The sequence below is a fragment of the Ursus maritimus genome, unplaced genomic scaffold (genome assembly GCF_017311325.1).
Source record: "Ursus maritimus isolate PB19 unplaced genomic scaffold, ASM1731132v1 scaffold_29, whole genome shotgun sequence".
In the NCBI taxonomy this organism is placed as follows: Eukaryota; Metazoa; Chordata; class Mammalia; order Carnivora; family Ursidae; genus Ursus; species Ursus maritimus.
The window spans coordinates 23,322,899-23,344,418 of NW_024425452.1; the positions used below are offsets into that span (position 1 = coordinate 23,322,899).

General features: G+C 32.0%; 1 protein-coding gene across 1 annotated transcript in view; it reads left to right on the forward strand.

Moving 5' to 3' along the window:
• Window positions 1–21,520, forward strand: part of FAM135A (family with sequence similarity 135 member A) — a 123,888-nt gene that overhangs the window by 48,299 nt on the left and 54,069 nt on the right. The window contains exons 9-13 of the mRNA XM_008684820.2: window positions 2,500–2,626; window positions 3,325–3,478; window positions 7,442–7,519; window positions 14,046–14,095; window positions 19,318–19,473. Coding sequence (XP_008683042.2) covers window positions 2,500–2,626; window positions 3,325–3,478; window positions 7,442–7,519; window positions 14,046–14,095; window positions 19,318–19,473 — 565 coding nt within the window. The remainder of the gene's footprint in view (window positions 1–2,499; window positions 2,627–3,324; window positions 3,479–7,441; window positions 7,520–14,045; window positions 14,096–19,317; window positions 19,474–21,520) is intronic.

Sequence of the window (21,520 nt, forward strand, 5' to 3'; positions counted from 1 at the left end):
TTTTCTGCCCACTTCCATAGGGAGATGGATTGTCTTTCATTATGTGAGAATACATTTCAAGCTCTTCAGTTTTTTAAAATAAAACACCATCCTTTTGTGGTATGGTCAACAGATGGACACTTTCAAAATCAGTAACTTATATGAAAAGACTCCAAATTAATTTGACTTCTGTACTGTCTACAATTTTTGTCAATTCCAATTCCAACAACTGATACTTGGGATGATGCTTCAGGGTTATAATGTTAAACTGATTTATCAGAAAAACTAAGTTGGTAATTCTGTATAACTACCCTCAGGATTTATAGAAGACCAATACAATTTAACATACTGCCCACAAGTAACAGCTTTCTGTGGCGTGTATCCTTGCATTGTTTTAAAATCTGTGAGGACCTCTTCCATTGTGTTGTTGCATGGTTTCTTTGAGAGCACAGGGCCAGGAAGAAGTCTTCTCCTAATGACTTCCTTTGTTTTCCTTATTCTATAGTTAGATCTGTAACTGGTTATTTTGCTATCTTTGTCTTACCTCTTAAGAAAGCTTGTTCTCTGTTGCTATAACTTTTGTACAGGAAAGTGTTCCTATTATATAATTTTATTATAAACTTCAAAAAAATTTTAGATGTTGACTGAATAAATTAGTATGTAATAACATGATAACTGAATGAAACTTCTTTGATAAGAAAGTGGCTTTTTTGAAATAAAGCTTTCAAATAAGTAGTATACAATATTACTTTTTTTTGAATTACATGTTAGGCTTTAATGTTAAAAGTTTATTGATAAAATATATTTCTTTTTTTTTCTGAATCTCTTGTTGTAATTTCAGTAACAATCCTAACTGAACTATTTGAACCGTTCCTTTTTCTTTATAATACTGGCTTAGTTTCTCTTCTGAGAAATGTACAGTTAATAGAGGTTAGCTCCGTTATTCAAGTTGCTTTCTAAGGCCCAGACTAGAGTTAGTGGTATTTACATCACTAATCCTAGTGAGTTAAATGTGTGCTTCCTCTTGCAATGCTGCAGTTTTTGCCACAGACTAGTAGGAGAAAGAGGCAGCTCATCTCCTAGAGACCATCTGCTGGAAGAAGACATTTTTGGCTCAGAATTAGAAGCCAGGAGGATTAACTGTTGGCTCTGGTTAGTGACCGGGAAAGACACTGAGGTGCTGCAGCAGCTGAGGTCGCTGTGTCTTACCTAGCTGCCGTGGGCCTTCATATCCCCTCTCTTGCGGCTAGAGCCTCGCCATGAAAGAAGCAGCATCTTTCCCTGCCTTTTTCCTTGCCTGTAAATGAGAGGTTGGAGAAGGGAAGCAAGGAAAGGGTAAAGAAGAGTTTTTTGCTGGTGCATGCTGGTAGAGGGGTCGTGTTAAGGGTAACATTCCTCACTATGCTTTGACAAGTTTTTCCTGAAGTTTTATTATAGATGGATTTTTTTTCCTCTAAACAAAATGAAAAACTATTTTACAATATCATCTTTTTAAATGTTACTTTTATTTAAAACAATTTCTGTGATCAACCCAACTATAGACCTTAAATCAATTATTTATAAAAAGTGTAACCCCACACAAGATTTCTTTCTTTGCTTGTTTTTTACATGACCTGTTTTTATATTTGAACTTTTTTAAGTACAACTTTTATGACTCAGTTCTGAAAAACACATTGTAATAAGTGTAATTTACCATTGACTCGCAACCCCCTTCTTTGCTGGGATATGGATATTTAATTTTTGCAAAGCAAATTGATTTTGGAAATGAAGCCTGCTTTCTGCTTATGCCAAAATTGATTTACTTTCCTGTCTTTTCCCTTTTGCTGAACTGCCAAACTGTCCAAATGCTTTGGCCTACTTACAGTTAGCCAATATTTTATCTCAAAATTGTATGTGATTTTAAACATTCAAACAATATGTTTATTGTATAGAATTTATGGTATATTAAATGTAATGTTAATACTAACAGCAGTAGTCCTATGATATGGGATTGAGACAGTATCTTGAACTACTTGAAGATTGTCTTAGTAGAGTTCATAGACTTGTAGTAAAGAGAAAGGAAGTATCTTCTTTTTGAGAAATAGAGAACGAGTAGATTTAGTAATTTTTCTTTTTCTACATTTATGTGGGAAGCTCCTTATTTCTGTAAGTAGAATCCAAATATGTTTGTTAAGTTTATAAACTTGGTACCAGTCCTGACAGTCCAGTATTTCCAAGTTAAAACTCGATCCTCATTTGTCGTTTAGCTACTCTGGATCCCACGGTGTTATCTTTAGAATTCTTTGAGACTTCCTGAAGCCCAGTTATGGAGAAGTTATCTCAGGCATCTAGTCTTATTTTTTTTATATTTTCATTGTCTTTTCATAATCATTGTAATTATTTAAAGGAAAAATTTGAGAATACTTTAGAAATTATAGCCTTGCAAAACATGCTCTTTATTCTTATAAGCTTTTCTTTTGTAAACATTTAACATTCAAATAGACTATTATGACAATAATAATGTAATACTTATTCCTCCAGCTTTCCTCGCCCTGTGAAGACTACTTGGTTAAATAGAAATGCACCAGCACAAAACAAAGATTCTGTGATTCCTACTCTTGAAAGTGTGGTCTTTGGTATTAACTACACAAAACAGTTATCGCCAGACGTAAGAACTGATATATTTATACATCCTTTTTCCCTCTTATTTTAAATGAAGTGTTTTTTAACTGTTTCATCTGTGAATGTGATGTTTATTTTATTTATTAATTATTTGAGCTCAACAGCTTACAGATCTAGTTAAATATGATCTTAACAAATTGGTTGTTTCCAGTTGTTTGTTGTGAAAACTAACCTGATACTTAAAGATTTAGTAGACTTAATGGGTGGAGATCTTTGACAGCCAGTGCCTTTTTAGACTTGTTACTATCACCTCTTGCTTCCTTACCAGAACTGGTAGAATCACTCCAAAGGAGCTTGTAAAGATCAGTTGCCAGAATTGAGACCCAGCTTACGGTAGTGCAAGTACAACCACTATTCCCTTAGAAGAAAAGGGGCTCATGCTATAAAAGCAGAGTGTCTGTCCCTCAGTGCAAATGGAATTTGAATCTCAAATTTTCAAAAACTATAATTTAATCTGCTCGTTTTAAAAGCCCACCGTAATTGAAATTATTAGAGTCACACTTTTATATGTTTAAATACTTGTATGAATAAGAGCAACTCCCTACAATATTGCTGATTTTTTTATGTTTTAGAATAATTAATAAATGCTTAGGATTTTTTCCTTTATTTTTCTAAGTTTCAAGTGTAATATATTTAGATTTTTAGTAACTAACACTCTATATCCCAAATCTATTCTTTGTTTAGGGTTGCAGCTTCATCATTGCAGACTCCTTTCTACATCATGCCTATCATTTTCATTATACACTCTGTGCCACTTTGCTGCTAGCCTTCAAAGGATTGCACAGCTACTTCATTACGGTAACAGAAGAGATTCCCTCTTGTCAGAAACTAGAACTGGGTATGTTAAAAGTAGCCAGACTTAACCTATAGTTCAAGCTTCTCTTCATTCTCACTTTGCTAGTTAGCAGCTTTGCCATAGTTTTTCTATACTAAAACCATAATGTTTGTATGCTTCACTTTTTACTTCTTTCTCAGTTCCATCTTTTTTGACTCTTGATAATTATTTTCTGCAATTTAAAATTTTTTTTATGATATTGAGAAATAACTTCTTGGTGCTAAGTTTGAAATGAGTCTTTTGATAGATTTTTAAAAAGTATATGTCAATATACTACTCCTGTTAAAATATAATCAGAAAGCATACTAGAAAGCAAATATCATTATCTACAGAATCGTGGGAAAATAAGCTAAATCCGTGCTTCCAAGTATTTAACAGTCTAAACAAATTGTAGGTACGTGGAACATTTTTATATACATTTGGTTTTAAGTGATCTCAGGTCTTAGTTCTTTTATTTCACTTCAGAGAATAATGTTACTCAGTTTTAACATTTTGAAATTTATTTAAATCCCTAAAAAAAATAATCTTGGTTTTAGTCCAACAATAATATCTGCATATGTTTTTTAGTACACAATAAAAAATCATATTGCCTTGATTTTGTATACCATTTGTAGTTTGCAAAATGCTTTTGCACATATTTTGCAAAAGATAAGTTTTGGGGATTAGCAAAAATAAGTTTTTATTCAGAACTTTTATGATAGTTTAATAAGCTTTTCTTTTCAAACATCAGCTAGTAGCTTATCATAATAAGCACATTTTATTTATCTCTTCAGAATAAATTTATCATTATATACTTGAATAAATCAAGAATTACTTTTAAATTTTACTTAAATTAATCACTGTTCTTTGTTTATTTCTTTGTTTCTCAAGGATGCCGGTCTTTTAACAATATTGATGCACTCTTAAAAGTAGTCACTGTTACTGAAAATAATTCTTGGGTTTGAGAGTAATTAGTCTATTTTTATAATTGCCTATCTGGGGATACAAAAGGATTGTAAGAACATGTAATGATTTGTACCTCACTTAAATTCAGCTGTGAGAAAATGCTGGATATTGTACCACTGCCTATCAGCAGCCACTCTAGTGGAGTTGATTAACAGATATCACTCAGTTAACTATGTGGAATACTTAATTCAAGTATCCCAATGTATATACAGAGGTACAAGCAATAGGAAAATTTCTTCTTTTTTGCTCATGTATTCTTTCCCAAGGCAAAAATGGTGGAACCCTTTTGATTACTATTCTCTGAAATACTCTTCTTCCTTGCTATTTTGTATACTTAGAATCCTTCTATTTCCCTTAGGAAAATCCTGTAAGAGACTGTCTCATATGTAAACTTTTTAAAATATTCTTTTTTGAACATGAAAGAAATGTTTGTAGAATAGAACTAATTTAGGCTATCACTGTCCTCAATTAATAGAAAAATGATGCTCCATATATTTTTTAATTTGTTTTTTTGGAACTCCACAACACATCTTCTTAGAATCACATTATGAATTTTGGTTAATGGCCAAACTACCAAACTATTAAACCACAATATTAATGAAGGACAATACCATGTACCTGAAAAACGGAATTATAAAAAAAAGTGGTGTGAAGCTCAGAAGCCAATGTATGATGGTATTTCAAGAAACAAGAAAATTTGTTAATTAATTAGTTTGATGTTGAATGATGTGGTAGAATTCATAGAAGCATTATCTTGTAGTTTAGAGTGCATGTTTGAAGCCATTTCTGTCACTTACTAGCTTTGGGATTGTATATACAAAGTGGATTTCATTTGAAAGATAGGGTAATTAAAGGGAACCAGATGTATGTGAATAGGAAGGAAAGATACGGATATCCAAAAGGCAGAGGGTGTGAAGTAGCTCTAGGAGTGAGACTTCTTAATGGTGTGATTCCCTTGGGCACCTACTTTGTTAGGTACTGAGCTAGATCCTGAGGAAAAAATGGGGTCTCTCTCTTTAAAGAGCTTTGACTTCTCTTCCTTTAATAAGTGATCAGTCCAGCATTGGGATGAACAGGAGAAACTCACCCAGAGAGATGGGACTTCTGGTGGTTTTAATAGAGAGAGTCATATATGAGGTGGACCTATAAATGCCTATATAATAAGGAAGTCTATTTGCATTTAATTTTCAAATAGATTTAACATGTAATATTTGAGAATAAAAAACACATGAATCACATTTTAACTTAGGAAAAAATATTTCTCTCTAAAAAGAATGTTTACTGGTAAAATATATAATTAATAATTAAAACAATTGTCTCTTCAAAGCTCAGATTTATTTCAAATAGCTTACACTGTATTAGCACTTTGTTACTAGTTTATTAATCTAATAAACGTGATAATTCATTTATCATGTTTTAAATTTTCTCACAGGTAAGAATGGATTTTATGTTACATAAATTAATTTGACCTTATACATATAATATAATACAGAAAATATCATAATTAAAAGCCCTTCCTTATATTTAATTTCAGGAGTTTGTTACTAAATGAGCATAAACTTTATTTCAAATTATTTGATTAAAATATGTTATCAGAGACCAAATTCTAAAGCAAACCTACACTTTAGTCTTAAATAAGCAAATAATAGTGATAGAATAAAATTATTCGTACCTCACAATCCTACCTACTCTAAATATATTTGCTGAATAAATGAGGGAATGAAATGGCACAATACAGTTTTTGTTGTTACTTGAAAAGTATATAGGCATCAACACAAAGCTTATTATAGTTTCTTAGGGATTTTTAAAATCAAGACTCATCTTCAATAAATGTTTATTGGTATCATTTTATGTTCTTAAAATTTTCATATTTATATTTTCTGTTTATTATAAATTTTAATTTATTCTTGAATGCATCTTCTAGGGAACATCTAAAAATACTAGTAACTATTTAAAATGAAACAATTACATATTCTGAATTATTAACATTATTTATTTTTATCCTAGCAGAATTAAATTATAAGCCCTAGATAATACTTTCATAAAACACTGTTGACTAAATATCATTATATTCACCAGTTTTAATAAGTGGTTATAAAGTAGGTTTTTTGGGTTTTTTTTTTAAGATTTATTTTTTTTAAGATTTAATATTTTAGAGAGGGAAAGAGAGAGCAGGGGGCAGGGGCAGAGAGAGAGGGAGAGAGAGTCTCAGGCAGGGTCCGTGCTGAGCATGGAGCCTGACGCAGGGCTCGATGTCACGACCCTGAGGTCATGACCTGAGCCAAAATCAAGAGTCGGGGCACTTAACTGACTGTGCCACCCAGATGCCCCTAAAGTGGTTCCTGAATAGAGGATGTTTATTGTATTTCTTTTTACTATTTGATATTTTTCTTGAGTTTTCATAGAAGTGTGTAATATTTAAAAGTCTTAAACTCTGTCATACTTTAAAAGATGTATCTAAACTCTATTCCCTCTTTTAAAATAATGCCTTGAATTCCTTTCTGTTTTTGCCATTTTCTTTTCTCCTAGTTAAATGATGTACATTTTTTTGTTTGTTTGTTTGTTTGGTGACATGTAGTTAAATATTGGTTTGGTGCAAGGAGCTCTTACTGGAAATGGGAGTCTCAGGTTCTGGGATCTAGGCTTTGGCACATCATGTAATCTTTCTGGGCCCTGGTATCTACACTTGTAAAAGCAGGGGTGGATCTAGCTCATCTCTGAAATCCCTGCCAGCTCTGAAATTCTGAGTCTAAGAAATTAAAAATAAAAATAATATTGGATTATGAAATGTTGAAAAGTGCATACATTTAAATAGAAAAAAGAACAAAGCAATATAAACTTGAATGTACATCATTTGCAATTCTAATAAGCTAATTAACTAACCGAAAGACTCTGCTTTAGTGTTCTAACTGCACTGTCAGATCAATACTAAGTCTACGCATAACAAGTTGGAAAATTCTAGTAAACTTTGTTGTAAAAGGAGTATTAGTAACTAGTGCTGTGTGCAATCCTTATAACTAGCCAAGGCCAACATGCAGGTCCTTTATGAACGCCTTCTCAGAAGAAAACAGCCACGAACCCAGAAAGACAACTGTCTAGGTACGTTTAAAATAGGTTAAGTAAATAATCACTTTTTATTAGTATGAAACTTTGCTTTAAATTAGTGTCAAATTTCATAAATATGTATTTATTAATATAGAATGTTCCTACCACTATTATTTTAGAACTTACTTCTAGGATCAATTCTGTTTGTAGATAAGCTTTGGTTAATTTCTTAATTTATAATACTTAAAATGTAATTAAAACTTGAAATGGTAAATACAAAGATTCCTTTGGCTTTTTTCCATATTCTTTTCACAGTTCCTACAAAGAGCACGGAAGCCATGTTTATTGCCAGAATTTGTTGGTTTAATGATATTACAGAAATAAAGAAAAGGAACATCTTCAATATCTAGTTTTGTTTTTTATGTCAATTTGGATTTAATTTTATTGTTCTAAACTTAACAAAATAGTATCAAAAACAGTAAAATAGTATCAATTCACCACTATTCAGATATTACATATTTTAAGGGAAATACTCTGATCTCATTATTTTATTTACATATTTCCCTATACATTTTAGACTTGTTCTTGAATGGTAATAATACTTAACTACCCTTTCATTAGTATATTGTAGGTTTTTATTTTGTGTTGCATAGACCCATTGCAGTTGCATTTTTTAAAAGTTATGAAAAGCTGTAGAAATAAAAATAAAATCATAGTGTGTTTCTTGGTTTTCAGAAGTACGAACAAAAGGAAATTAAGGAGCCAAAATCTTTCTCACTACTTCTCAGATGAGAACTAGCTAAGAAAAATTTAAATTAGGCCAATTTTCACTAAAACTGTTAATGGAGAAACTGATCTTGTTATCAGGAGAGAAAAAAGAAAGATTAAAGATTTATTTATGGTCATTATTTTAGAATATAGTTTTATATTCTCATATAAAGTAAGTATAAAATTAAAGAATTCATAGTATGAAATTGTGATCCTAGTGTTCTTTTAGCAATAAAAACATACTTCTTGTCTAAACTATTGTATTGCCAATCTGCCAGTTTACATTTGAGCATTCTAAATTCTAAATTAACTGTACAGAATGCTGCTTATATAAGTCCTATATAAAGAAGGGCCCAGTTTTTGGTTAGGTGGGAAAAGACCTAATTCAAGCCATTAATGGAGTTAATTAAATAATATTTTTATTGAGATATCTTTTATCCTGAACACCTAGTATTATATTGGTATTTTTTGAGCTTTGTTATAAATATCTTTTGAATGAATGAACAGATGAACGGATGGGTGGTTTGGAAAATAAATTTAGGATATATTTACCCTTTGACCTAGCATCCCCACTTTTGTTAACCTGTATCATAGAAATCTGATGTATGTGAAGGTATATGTATAAGCATCTTTATTATAGTATTCTAATTAGTGACAGAACACTGAAAGTAAAGATAAATGCCTATCATTTGACAAAGAGTAGAATGTGGAGAAATTATAAGGCATTCACACCAAAGAATATTAAGCAGCCATTAAAAAACACTTTACAGCTACATACCAGATTTCCATGTAGAATCGCTGAGAGAAAAAAGCAAATTGCAGAAAAGTATGTAAAACACAATCATGTTTTTGTAAAAAAGTGACTCCAGAACCCATATATAGGCATACTTCATTTTACTGTACTTCACAGCTACTGCATTTTTTACAAATTGAAGGTTTGTGGAACCCTGCATCAAACAAGTCTGTTGGCACCACTTTTCCAACAGCATTTGCTCACTCCATGTCTGCGTGTTATATTTTGGTAATTCTCACAATCTTTCAGATGTTTTCATTATTATTATATTTGTTACAGTGATCTGTGCTCAGTGATCTTTGATATTACTATTGTAATTGTTTTGGGCACCATGAACCACACCCACGTAAGAGGTGAACTGATAAATATGTGTTCTGACTGCTCCACTGACCAGCTTTTCCCTCATCTGTCTCCCTCTTCTCAAGTCTCCCTATTCCCTGAGACACAACAATATTGAAGTTAGGCCAATTAATAACCCTACGGTGGCCTCTAAGTGTGTAAGTGAAAGGAAGAGTTCCACATCCCTCATTTTAAGTCAAAAGCTAGAAAGGATTAAGCTTAGCGAGGATGATGCCTTGAAAGGTATGACAGGCCAAAAGCTAGGCCTCTTTCACCAACCAGTTAACCAAGGTGTAAATGCAAAGGAAAAGTTAGTAAAGGAAATTAAAAGTGCTACTCCAGTGAACACACAAATGATGAGAAAGCAAAGCAGCCTTATGCTATTAGGAGGGATGTTTTAGTAGCAATTTCACTCATATGTAGAATTTAAGAAGCAAAACAGATGCACATAGGGAAAAAACGAGAGAGAGAGAAAAAGAGGCAAACGAAGAAACACTCTTAACTGTAGAGAACAAACTGATGGTTACCAGAGGGGAGGTGGGTGGGACAATGGGTGAAATAGGTGATGGGGATTAAGGAGTGCACTTGTGATAAGCACTGGGTGATGTATGGAAGTGTTGCATCACTGTATTTTACACCTGAAACTAATATTACACAGTATGTTAACTAACTGGAATTTAAATAAAAACTTAAAAAAAAAAGATCAAACCAACCACAATATTCCCTTAAGTCAAAACCTAATCCTGAGCAAGGCAGTAACTCTCCTCAGTTTTATGAAGGCCAGAAGTGAGGAAGCTGAAGAAGAAAAGTTGGAAGCTAATAAAGGTTGGTTCATGATGCTTAAGTAAAGAAGCTGTATCTATAACATCAAAGTGCAAGGTGAAGCAGCAGGTGCTGACGTAGAAGCTGCGGCAAGTTATCCAGATCCAGCTGAGATCAGTAATGAAGGTGGCTACAGTGAACAACAGATTTTCAATGTGGACGAAACAGCCTTCTGTTGGAAAAAGACTCATGGCTAGAGAGGAGAAGTCAACGCCTGGCTCCAAAGCTTCAAAGAAAAGGCTAACTCTCCTATTAGGGGCTAATGTAGCTGGTGACTTCACGTTGAAGCCAGTGTTCATTCCCTAAATCCTAGGGCACTTAAGAATTAGCTACATCTACTCTGCCCGCGCTCCATGAGTGGAACAACAAAGCCTGGATGACAGCACATCTGTTCACAACACAACGGTTTATTGAATATCGTAAACCCGCTGATGAGACCTACAGCTCAGAAAAAAAGATTCCTTTCAAAATATGACAGCTCATTGACAATGCACCTGGTTCCCCAAGAGCTCTGATGGAGATGGTCAATGAGATTAATGTTGTTTTCATGTCTGCTAACACAGCATCCATTCTCTAGCTCGTGGATCAAGGAGTCATTCCTCTTTCAAGTCTTATTATTTAAAGAATACGTTTTTGTAAGGCTGTAGCTGCCATAGGTGATGATTGTTCTGATGGATTCAGACAAAGTAAATTGAAAACCTTCTGGAAAGGATTCACCATTTTGATGCCATGAAGAACATGTGTGATTCATGGGAAGAGGTCAAAATAACATTAAAAGGAGTTTGGAAGAAGTTGGTTCCAGCCCTCATGGATGACTTTGAGGGGTTCAAGACTTCAGTGGTGGAAGCAACTGCAGATGTGGAAACCGCAAGAGAAGTAGCATTAGAAGTGGAGCCTGAAGATGGGACTGAACTGCCGCCATCTCTTGATAAAACTTCAACAGTTGAGCAGTTGCTTCTTAAGGACGAGCAAAGACAGTGGTTTTGTGAGATGAATCTACTGGTGAAAATGCTGTGTAGATTGTAGAGATGACGACAAAGGGTTTAGAATATTACACAAACTTAGTTGATAAAGCAGTGGCAAGTTTTGAGAAGATTGACTCCAATTTCGGAAGAAGTTCTACTGTGGGTAAATGCTACCAAACAGCATCTCATACTACAGAGGTAACTTTCATGAAAGGAAGAGTCCGCAGAATTGGCAAGCTTCATTGTTGTCTTATTTTAGGAAATTGCCATAGCTGCCTCCACCTTCAGTAACCACCACCCTGATCAGTCAGCAGTCATCAACATCAAGGCAAGACCCTCCACCAGTGAAAAGATTACAACCCACTGAAAACTCAACTGATGGTAGAATTTTTAGCAATGAAGTATTTTTTAATTATGTATATTTTTTAGACACAATGCACACTTAATAGGCTACAGTATAGTATAAACATAACTTTTACATGCACTTCTGATGTTTAGGGAAACCGGAGTATTTATTTGACTCACTTTATTGCAATATTAGCTTTATTATAGCCTGCAACCAAATTGGCAATATCTTTGACATGTGCGCGTATGTAAGTATATTTGAAAAATATGGAAGGATGGGTTTTACACTGTAACCTTAAATTAGCAGCAGGAGCCATAAAAAACAAATCATTTATGTAAGAGAATAACCACTTTTACACATTTCTATATGTTTGTATATGTGTAAAATAAACCTTAAGGAGAAAAATTAAAATAGAATTTTTTTTAACGATTTTATTTATTTATTTGACAGAGAGAGAGACAGCCAGCGAGAGGGAACACAGGCAGGGGGAGTGGGAGAGGAAGAAGCAGGCTCCCAGCGGAGGAGCCTTATGTGGGGCTGGATCCCAGAACGCCGGGATCATGCCCTGAGCTGAAGGCAGACGCTTAATGACTGAGCCACCCAGGCGCCCCCTAGAATAGAATTTTAAACTCATTTAAAAATCCTGAATGATTTTGAAATCATTTCAAAGATTTTTAAATTTTGCTTTTAAGCATTAAGATGTTTGCCTTGAAGTAGCTCTCACTAGCCATAATGCAAACGTACCAGCTTATGCATTTAGACTCCTGTATGTAAAGACTAGAAAAATGTATCAAAACTCAAAACTTTAAAGTTTTTCATTTTTTAAAAATTTATGGGTAGGATATCTAATTTACTAAAATTATTTTTACTGATTTTCTCCTATCAAAGGAAAAGCTTATTAGTAATGTGAATACAGACATTGACATACGGAAGTTATGATTTTAATACAGGTTCTTCTGTTTTTTTTTTTTTTTAAATTTTGGAAAACCTATATTAGAAACCACTGATTGACAGTGAAATAATTTGTGAGATATTAACTGATTTCTTTAGTCATCAGTGGGTCGACCAAATTTGCAATCTTTCTTGATACATATCAATATCTAATTACAACTTTATATATTTTGTGACTTTCAAGCTATATGTGTGTCGTACTGGTTTTAATTACTAGTGGAGCATTTGTTGTTCACATCATAGGTTGGTTGTGTTTACCATATAAATGTAACTTTATCAAATTTAAATGTTTATTTATTTTTTTAATCAAATAGTATACATTGAAGTCTACCTCATGAGATAATCAGTTGATGCATAAATTCAGGCATGTCCCTAGAATCCATTCTTGCCTTTGTGTGAGAATGACCAGTTAAGGTTGTGGAACAACAAGGTTATGGAATTTTGTGTGGTTACAACTATGCTATTGTATAGTTCTTGTAGGAAAACTCATTTTAGTTTGATTTCTAATTAAAAATTGGGTGTATCTAAACATATTTCAGGCCTTAATGAAATTCCTTCCCTGTAAAAAATAACCAATAAACCTTTCTGTTCTGTTAGTTTCTGTAGTCCCTTATAAGTATTATCATTTTAATTGTAAATTAATCTGTACACTTCTTATAGAGATTATAGCATACAATAAATAAGTCAGGATTGTATGGAAAAAAATTTGCCTCAGTTTTAGGCTATCTTATAGAGAACAATGTGTTAAACTAAATTAGAAACTTAATTCTTATTGAAAGGATTTGTCATTCTTTGCTATTAAATAACCTATGCTTCAGGTATGTTATAAATATGTTTTGGCTATAAAAATTAATTTGACTTGAATTTTTTAGGAACACCTTTTGTAGAAAAAGCATGTATACATCTAAAACAAATGCTAAACTTTATGGAAATTTACAATGTATGAAATGCAATAAAACCTAATTATATGTTTTATCTTTTCTGTGACGTAGTTGTGCAAGTTACTTTAGGTCCACAGTCAGTATTTCCTTGACAGTGTTAGCTTTTTATAAGAACTGGAACACTAATGGTCAGAATGTAGAATTTAATAGCTATCATGTTACCTGCATGATTAATGTGTTCATGACAATAAACTACATTGAAATTCATGTCATTGAATATAGTCCATATATTTCTCAACCTTCTGGTTTTGTAAAGGTAATTTACACTTAAAAACCTGAGCTTGAACTGCACAAGTCCACTTATACATGGAATTTTTTCAATAGATACAGTATAGGACTGTAAATGTATTTTCTCTTATGATTTTAACATTTTTTTCTCTAGCTTATTTTTATAAGAATACAGATATAATACATATAACATACAAAATATGTGTTAATCAGCTGTTTGTTATTGATAAGTCTTCTTGTCATTAGTAAGCTATTAGTAGTTAAGTTTTAGGGGAGTCAGAAGTCATGCACGGATTTTTGACTGCATGGGGGGTTGATGCCCCTAACCCCCATTTTGTTCAGGGGCCAACTGTATTTAGATAATTTCAAAATAGTTTTCAGATCTAACGTTGAAATATTTCCTCTAATTACTCTTTACTCCTTTCAGAGGAAATGGATGTAGAAGCTCGACTTACTGAACTATGTGAAGAAGTTAAGGTACTTGGATTTTTTTAAATTAACATTATTGAGTTATTTGAGTGGATTCTGTTTCCTATTCTAAATATTTTATCTAAGAAAACTTAATAATGATTTATCCTTTCTCAAATGGTTGATCATGGTAGAATCACAACTTAGTTGATAAAAGACTTTTGGCTTCAGCATAAAGTTAACTTATCTTTAAAATGTACATTATTCTGCATATAAATGAAATAGCAAAGACGATTAACTGTCAAAAGTGTGCACTTTCTTCAATTAGCTTACGCAAAAGAATTTCTAGACAAATTTTTAAAGCATCCTTAAACTACGTGTTTTTGTAAAACAATAGCTTAGAAATAAAAATTGTTTTATTTCAGCAGATCATTTTGTGACTCAGATCGTTTTTCCTCTAGTTTATTCTCGAAATTAAATTGAATAGATTTTTCTTATTCCCCCTTTTTTTTATTGGCGATGGAACTAAATGTTCTATTTTAAATGTTCTATTTCAAGATCACTATGTATTTCACTCTCAGTTAGCTGTATTAATGGAAGAAATCAGAGACTTGAATCAAACCAAAACAAATATTTGGCTTTGGAATGTATTTCTGTATGTAAATTTGAATGAGGACTAGACCCCTTTGAAAAAGGTATCTATCTTCTCCTTATAAAGTTATACATACGCAGGATACACAAGTAATTTTGTATACTCTCCTAGAGGCTTTCCCCACAGCTCAAATAAGATAAGAATTTTCTTTAAGAATCATTGATGTTGTTATAATAGTTACCCAAAAGAACATTAAACATTTAGAAGTAATCTTAAGAAGATGTGTGCGATTAATGTGAAAAAATCTGCAATATTTCACTGAGATATTTGAATAAGTAAACGTACTTTTGAATGGGAAGAGAAATAATCACTGGGAGATACCAGTTTTTAAGTTAATAATTGATGGATCCATATCAAAATACCATTGGAAATGTTAAAATTTGACTTATTTTAAAAGCTCACTTGAAGAAAGGTAATAATGACTTAGAAAACTTTAAAAATATATAATATTATTGTAGAGGGACTTGCCCAGCTGTATGTTAAAATGTAAATAAAACTACAGTCATGGAAATAGAGTATGACTTCTCTAAAAGAATAGAAAGACAAATAAATGGAACTAAATAGCACTGAAACAGTCAGTAGTATGCTTAAGAACTGAATATTTTATAAACTATCACAAACATTGGGTTCTCTAAATAGTATGGTAGAGTTAGTTCTTTATGCCATGTTATAGAAATTCTAAAAAGACTAAAAAGTTAAATGCCCCCCAAAATTAGGAAAAACACTTGCATATACATGTGTAATGTAAACAGTCTGATCTTGGGATATGAAATAATCTCTTCCGAGTAACAGTAAAGAACAAAATATGATATTGATGATTTGAAACTTTAAAAACAAAATACATGGTAAATGAAAGCATGAAATATACTTGGAAGAAGCTATTTGCAGTATTTAAAACTGGCAAATGATTAATGCTCACAACCTATGAAGAGATCGTATGTGTCAGTTTCAAAACACCCTTGTGAAAAAGAGATATGCATATATTTCACAAAAATGCTAATACATGTGCATAAACATAAATATAAAGAATTGCAGCATTATTGTGAGTTCCCATGTAGCCATTTAAAAGAATTAAGCAAATTTCTATGTACTGACATGGATTATTTAATTCAAGAAATATTTATTGATGCCAGGTACTAATTTCATGCTGAAAAGCTCTTCAGGATATATTAATTAAAATAACTGGAGAAAAATATGAATATGATTTTATATATGATTAAAAAGCAAAAAGCTTTGTATGAATTTGATCATGTTTATATGATTACATATAAAATATTTGAAAGAAGATATATGTAATATATATACACATGATATATATATTCTACATATGTGTGTATATGTATTTTAAACTGTTAACAATAATACAGAAAAGAGTTGCATGAAGGATGGAATTATAAAGGAAAATTTTTACTCTTTGCTCTATATCCATTTATACTAAATTTTAAAAATACTATGTGTATTCGTATATTACTAATAAATTTTTTAGGTACACATATTTAAATTTCAGTGTATAAATGGATATAAAGTTTAACATCAATAACCTAGGGTAAATTTTGGCAGCAGATAGAATAGACAAAAGGTACAATAATATTTAAAGAGCTCTTAGGAAATCAATAGGAAAACCTGATACTTCCCATTTTTCAAGTTTGTATAGGATACCCATTTACAAAATAGGCTAATAAATGAAACATATTCAATTTCACTAATTACCTAATAAACAAAATTTTAAATATTCTCATACCTTTTTTAACCTGTCACATCTGTTGTGATTTTCTAATAATGTAATGCTTGTTGAGCTGTGGTAAGATACAGATTCTTGTATCTCTCTCCTAGATCTTTCACCTTGGAGATCTTTTTCAGAGATTAATTTGGCAGTATATATCCAATCAGTACGAAATAATCAGACTCATATATATTATAATTTATAATATAAGAATATTAATCTAAGTAAATACCCAATGATAGGAGAATGGTTAAGTGAATTATCGGACCCTTACAATCTAAAAAAATTATATAACCTTAAAAATGTGCTTTCAGTAAATGTTTGATGATGGAGGAAAATCCTCATTCAATGAAAATGGCATAATAGTTTATATGATTCTAGTGTTTATGTGTATAACTGAAAAAGCGGAATACTCTACACTAAAGTGAACATAATTTTCTTCTTTTATCTTTTTTCCAAGTCTATTTAAGTAAGCAATATTTTGTAATCAAATAAGATCAGTGACTGCTATGAAAAAGTGCATATCCATATAAGACAAGATAATGTTATTTGAGAAAATACTGTAAGATCTTATTTTTCCTATATTTATACATATAAAACAGCTTGTCAGACTTTATCCTAATTTCCTTTTTGACATAAAAATATTTTATTTATATTTTGAGACATATTGTAAAGATTTATGTAAACTAGAGGAGTAATTTATTTATGTTTGAAAGGATGCTTTCCTAATAATGAAAATACTAAAGTCCTCTCAGAACCTTTGTGCCATGATTTCTGAAAAGTAAAATTAATAATTGCAAGGTATCTAGACAGCCTTGCTCTCAGGGGATTAAAAAAAAAGTTGTTTACATTATTCAACGTATGGTAAAACCAAGAGAATTACTTCTACTTGTGTGTAGATTATACTAAGAGTAGCATTGCTTGCCTTACACAACACTGTCTAGTTACTGTCAAATGCTTATTCAACTCTTTTTCTAAACTCCGTTAAAACTATTCTTGGAACAAGACTGCATGTTTCCATTTATTTTAGAGAACACTTTAATCTTTTGTATGTTCTTAAAAGAGACATGAAAAACTTGTTAGCTTCATTTCTAATATGTTTATAAACTATTTCCTGGGGCAAAATACACCTGTAGATTTATTATACATTGATGAACCAAATTTATCATATATTGATTCTATTAGCTTCCATTCCAGAATTCTGGAATTTTTCAACATTTTCTGAGTTTGTTCATAAATTTGGGGAGCTTTTTCCTTATCTGAAGCTGTAATTCATTATTCATTCACTCATTTATTCATTCAGTAAATATTGAGTGACCACTGTGTACTGGTAACCAAAGTCACAAAAGTGAATAAGACACCATCCCTTCCCTTCTTACTAATTTTGCTGAATTTTTGTTTTATGTCCTTTCTTAGTTAGCATAGATAAATGGAAGCTCAGTTTGCAGGGGGAAGAAGAAAAGCCTGCTGAATTGCAGACTTCAAAATGAAGTGAAAATAAACTGAGTAAGGACATATCATATGTGATAAGCAACGTTTTTGAGATATGTGATAAGCAATGTTAAGGGAAGGTAGAGATATAATTAGTACTCTTTAGGATATACTGAACTTGAATACCTTTCTTTTCACATCCAAATATAGTCATCTAGTAGGTGATGGGTCTAGAGCTCCAGAGAGATGTGATACAGATATAAAGATTTAGCAGTCATTAGTATATAGATGGTATGGGAGTGGCTTTTAACCTTAACCTGAATAGACTACTTCTGTCTTCTTTAAGATGGGGAAATGAAATCAGCATCTATCTATATACTTAAGGTAGATTTCCTAGTATTTCTAGTAATTGAAGACAAATTTTTCCTGCAAGATATTATCTGCCTGAACCCTGCTGCCTCAGTGAATTAAAGAAAAGCTTGTACTCATAATAAAAATGCTTGTCCAAAAGAGAAGGAACCATCGTGACTTATAGTCTTTTGTTGTTCTTTGTCCAAAAATCCTTATTTTACTTATTCAAGAAATCCAAATGCCTTATGGAAGATCCTACATTTCATTGTATAATTCATTACTTTTAACTTGTGTCATCAGTTAGGTGAATATTTAAATAAATGGGATAATTTAATATCACTATTAGAACACTCATAAAAGTATATTAAAATTGTTTACCCACTTTTCTTTCTTACTAGACTAAGCTTCTCATACTAATCTTTGAGTTAGAGTGGAATGTGGGCCCTAGCATTTAAAATGTGTTCAATAAACAGTGAGTAAATGAATTGTTACAAAAGAGAAAGAAGTGTTGACTCTGTAAGAGGATTACCACAAGCAATATGGAACCTAGGAACTAGGAGTGAAGAAAAAACAGTTAGTGCTTTAGAAGGTATCTCTGTCCCTTCTGAAGAGTTACAGATCTTTAAAGTATTTAGCAGATTGGAGAAAAAAATCTTATTTTAAGATTTCATTATCTTCCAAAAATTTTATAACTTTCATCATGATTTGTACATTGTTTAAAATTCCCAGAATTTTAGTATTTGAAGTTGATGATGCTCTGTAGAATCCTCATTTGTTATTTTAAACTATGTTTGACTGTTTCAGTAACAAATCTCAGATATTGAAATATCAAGTTGTTGAAAATTGCTATAGTAACTGAGATATAATTGCTATATCTCAGATATTGAAATATCAATTAAGTTGTTGAAAATTGCTATAATATCAATTAAGCTGTTGAAAATTACTGTAGTATCACAGGAAAAAGCCATTGGTCACCTGGTCTCTACACATATAAGCATGTGCACATTCACACACACACACACAAACATTTCTTTTTAAAACTAAAAATTTGCTTTTGTATTAATGTTCTCAATAACACATATTTAGAAATGATAAGTCTCAGGAAGCAGTGAAGTTCTTTTCTTGTCATTTCAGAAAATAGAAAATCCTGATGAACTGGCAGAACTTATAAATATGAATCTTGCACAACTTTGTTCACTTCTAATGGCTTTATGGGGACAGTTTCTGGAAGTTATAACACTACATGAAGAACTAAGACTTTTATTAGCACAAGAGCACCATACTTTGAGGGTAAGTTAAAAAGTGATGTTAGAACATTTTGATGAGTATTATTATTTATATTTAGAAATTTCTTATGAATAAAAAGCCTGATATTTACCCATATGTTGATAAATTAGAAAAGAGACATTTACTGTTATTGTTTTCTTTTTTTAAAAAATATTTTATTTATTTATTTGAGAGAGAGAGCATAGCAAGAGAGAGTACAATCGGGGGATGAGGAAAGAGGGAGAGGGACAAGCCGACTCCCTGCTGAGCCAGGACCCCCCCCCCCATGTGGACTCCATCCCAGAACCCTGAGATCATGGCCTGAGCTGAAGGCAGCCGCTTAACTAACTGAACCACTCAGGCGCACTGTTGTTTGAGCACATGATCTATCTCAGTTACAACCCCTGCCAGTAAGAAAATCATCTAAATGTAACTAAAATAGAAAAATATATGATACAGGCTAGCTCCTGGAACCCAAAAACAGGTATTATAGCCAGATAGCCAGGTCTCATTAGGAACAGAAATCAGGAACAAGAGAGCCATCTTAAACTAATCTAGAATCTTTCTCTCCAACTTTTCTCCTTTTGCCTCATTTAGGAATGTGTATTACAAACTTGGAAGGTTGGGGGAGTAATCTAGATATACATGTTTGCTATAGGATTACTGTGGACCTTGTGCAGAAATTTCTGTACAATATCCTTTTTTTAAAGATTTTTTATTATGTTATGTTAATCACCATATACAGTACATCGTTAGTTTTTGTTGTAGTGTTCCCTGATTTATTGTTTGTGTATAAGCACATATCCTCTTAACTCTCACCCAGATCAGGAAATAGAAAATTGTCAACACCACAGAAGTGCTCTGTGTTTTTTCTAATTTCTGTTCCCACCCTGGGAGCTCTTCACTTCTCTTTTAGTTTTACCATCTATTTATGCATACTAAGTAATACAAGTTGTTTCAGTCTATTATGTTATTCAGCCAATGTTATTGACTTCTATATAAATGAGATGATACAGTGTATATTCTTTTTATCTTGCTTCTTTCACTCAAGATTGTGTTTATGAGATTAATCCATGTTTTTGTCAGTAGCTATAGACTGTTCATTTTCATTGGTGTGATGTATTTCATTTGCATATATCCACAATTTTTTGTATCCACTCTACTGTTGATGGACATTTGGATTGCTTCTAACTTATAGCTACTACAAACCAAGCTACTATGAACATTCTTGTCCATACTTGCTGGCATGCCAGTTTCTCTGAATTATTTACTTCTAAGGGAAATTGCTATGCCATAGGATATGCATAACATCAGTTATTTATTAGCAGATGCCCCACTGTTTTCCAAAGTGGTACCAATTTTTACTCCCACGAACACTTGATGAGAGCTCTTGTTATTCCACATACTCCCAAACTCTTGATTTTGGCAAACTTTTAAAAATTTGCCAGTCTGATACCATTGTGGTTTTAATTTGCATTTCTCTGATGACCTAAGCAGTTGAGCACTATTTTATGTGACTATTGGCTATGTAGATTTCTTATTTATGAAGTGCCTGTTGAAATTGACCCTTTTTATATAGGATTGCCTTTCTTTTTCTTCTTGATTTGGAATACTTTTCTGTGTATTCTAAATACTGGCCTTTGTTACATTTTTGTAAATAAATCTTCTCTTGTGTCGTAGTTTGGTTTTTTTCACTCTCTTTGTGCTGTCTTTAAATTAGAGGTCTTTATTTTAGTGTTAGTGTAGGTGGAAAAGAAGAGAAAGGCCAGATATAGACTTATCCATACTCGGACATAATATATGCAGATCAGCAAGGAAAAGTTGATTTTAAATAAACGATGTTGGGACAATTAGGTATTCATGTGGGAAAATATTATATAAAATTCAGTTTACAGGTGGCTTGAAAACAAATATGAAAGACGAAGTCATAAAACTTATAAAATATATTAGAGAATTTACAGAGGAGTTACTAAAGTAGTACATAATACTCTTATATACTCTTCACCAGAATCACAAGTTACCATTTTGGCATATTTTCTTTATCATTCCTTCTTTTTAAATAGGTATGTGT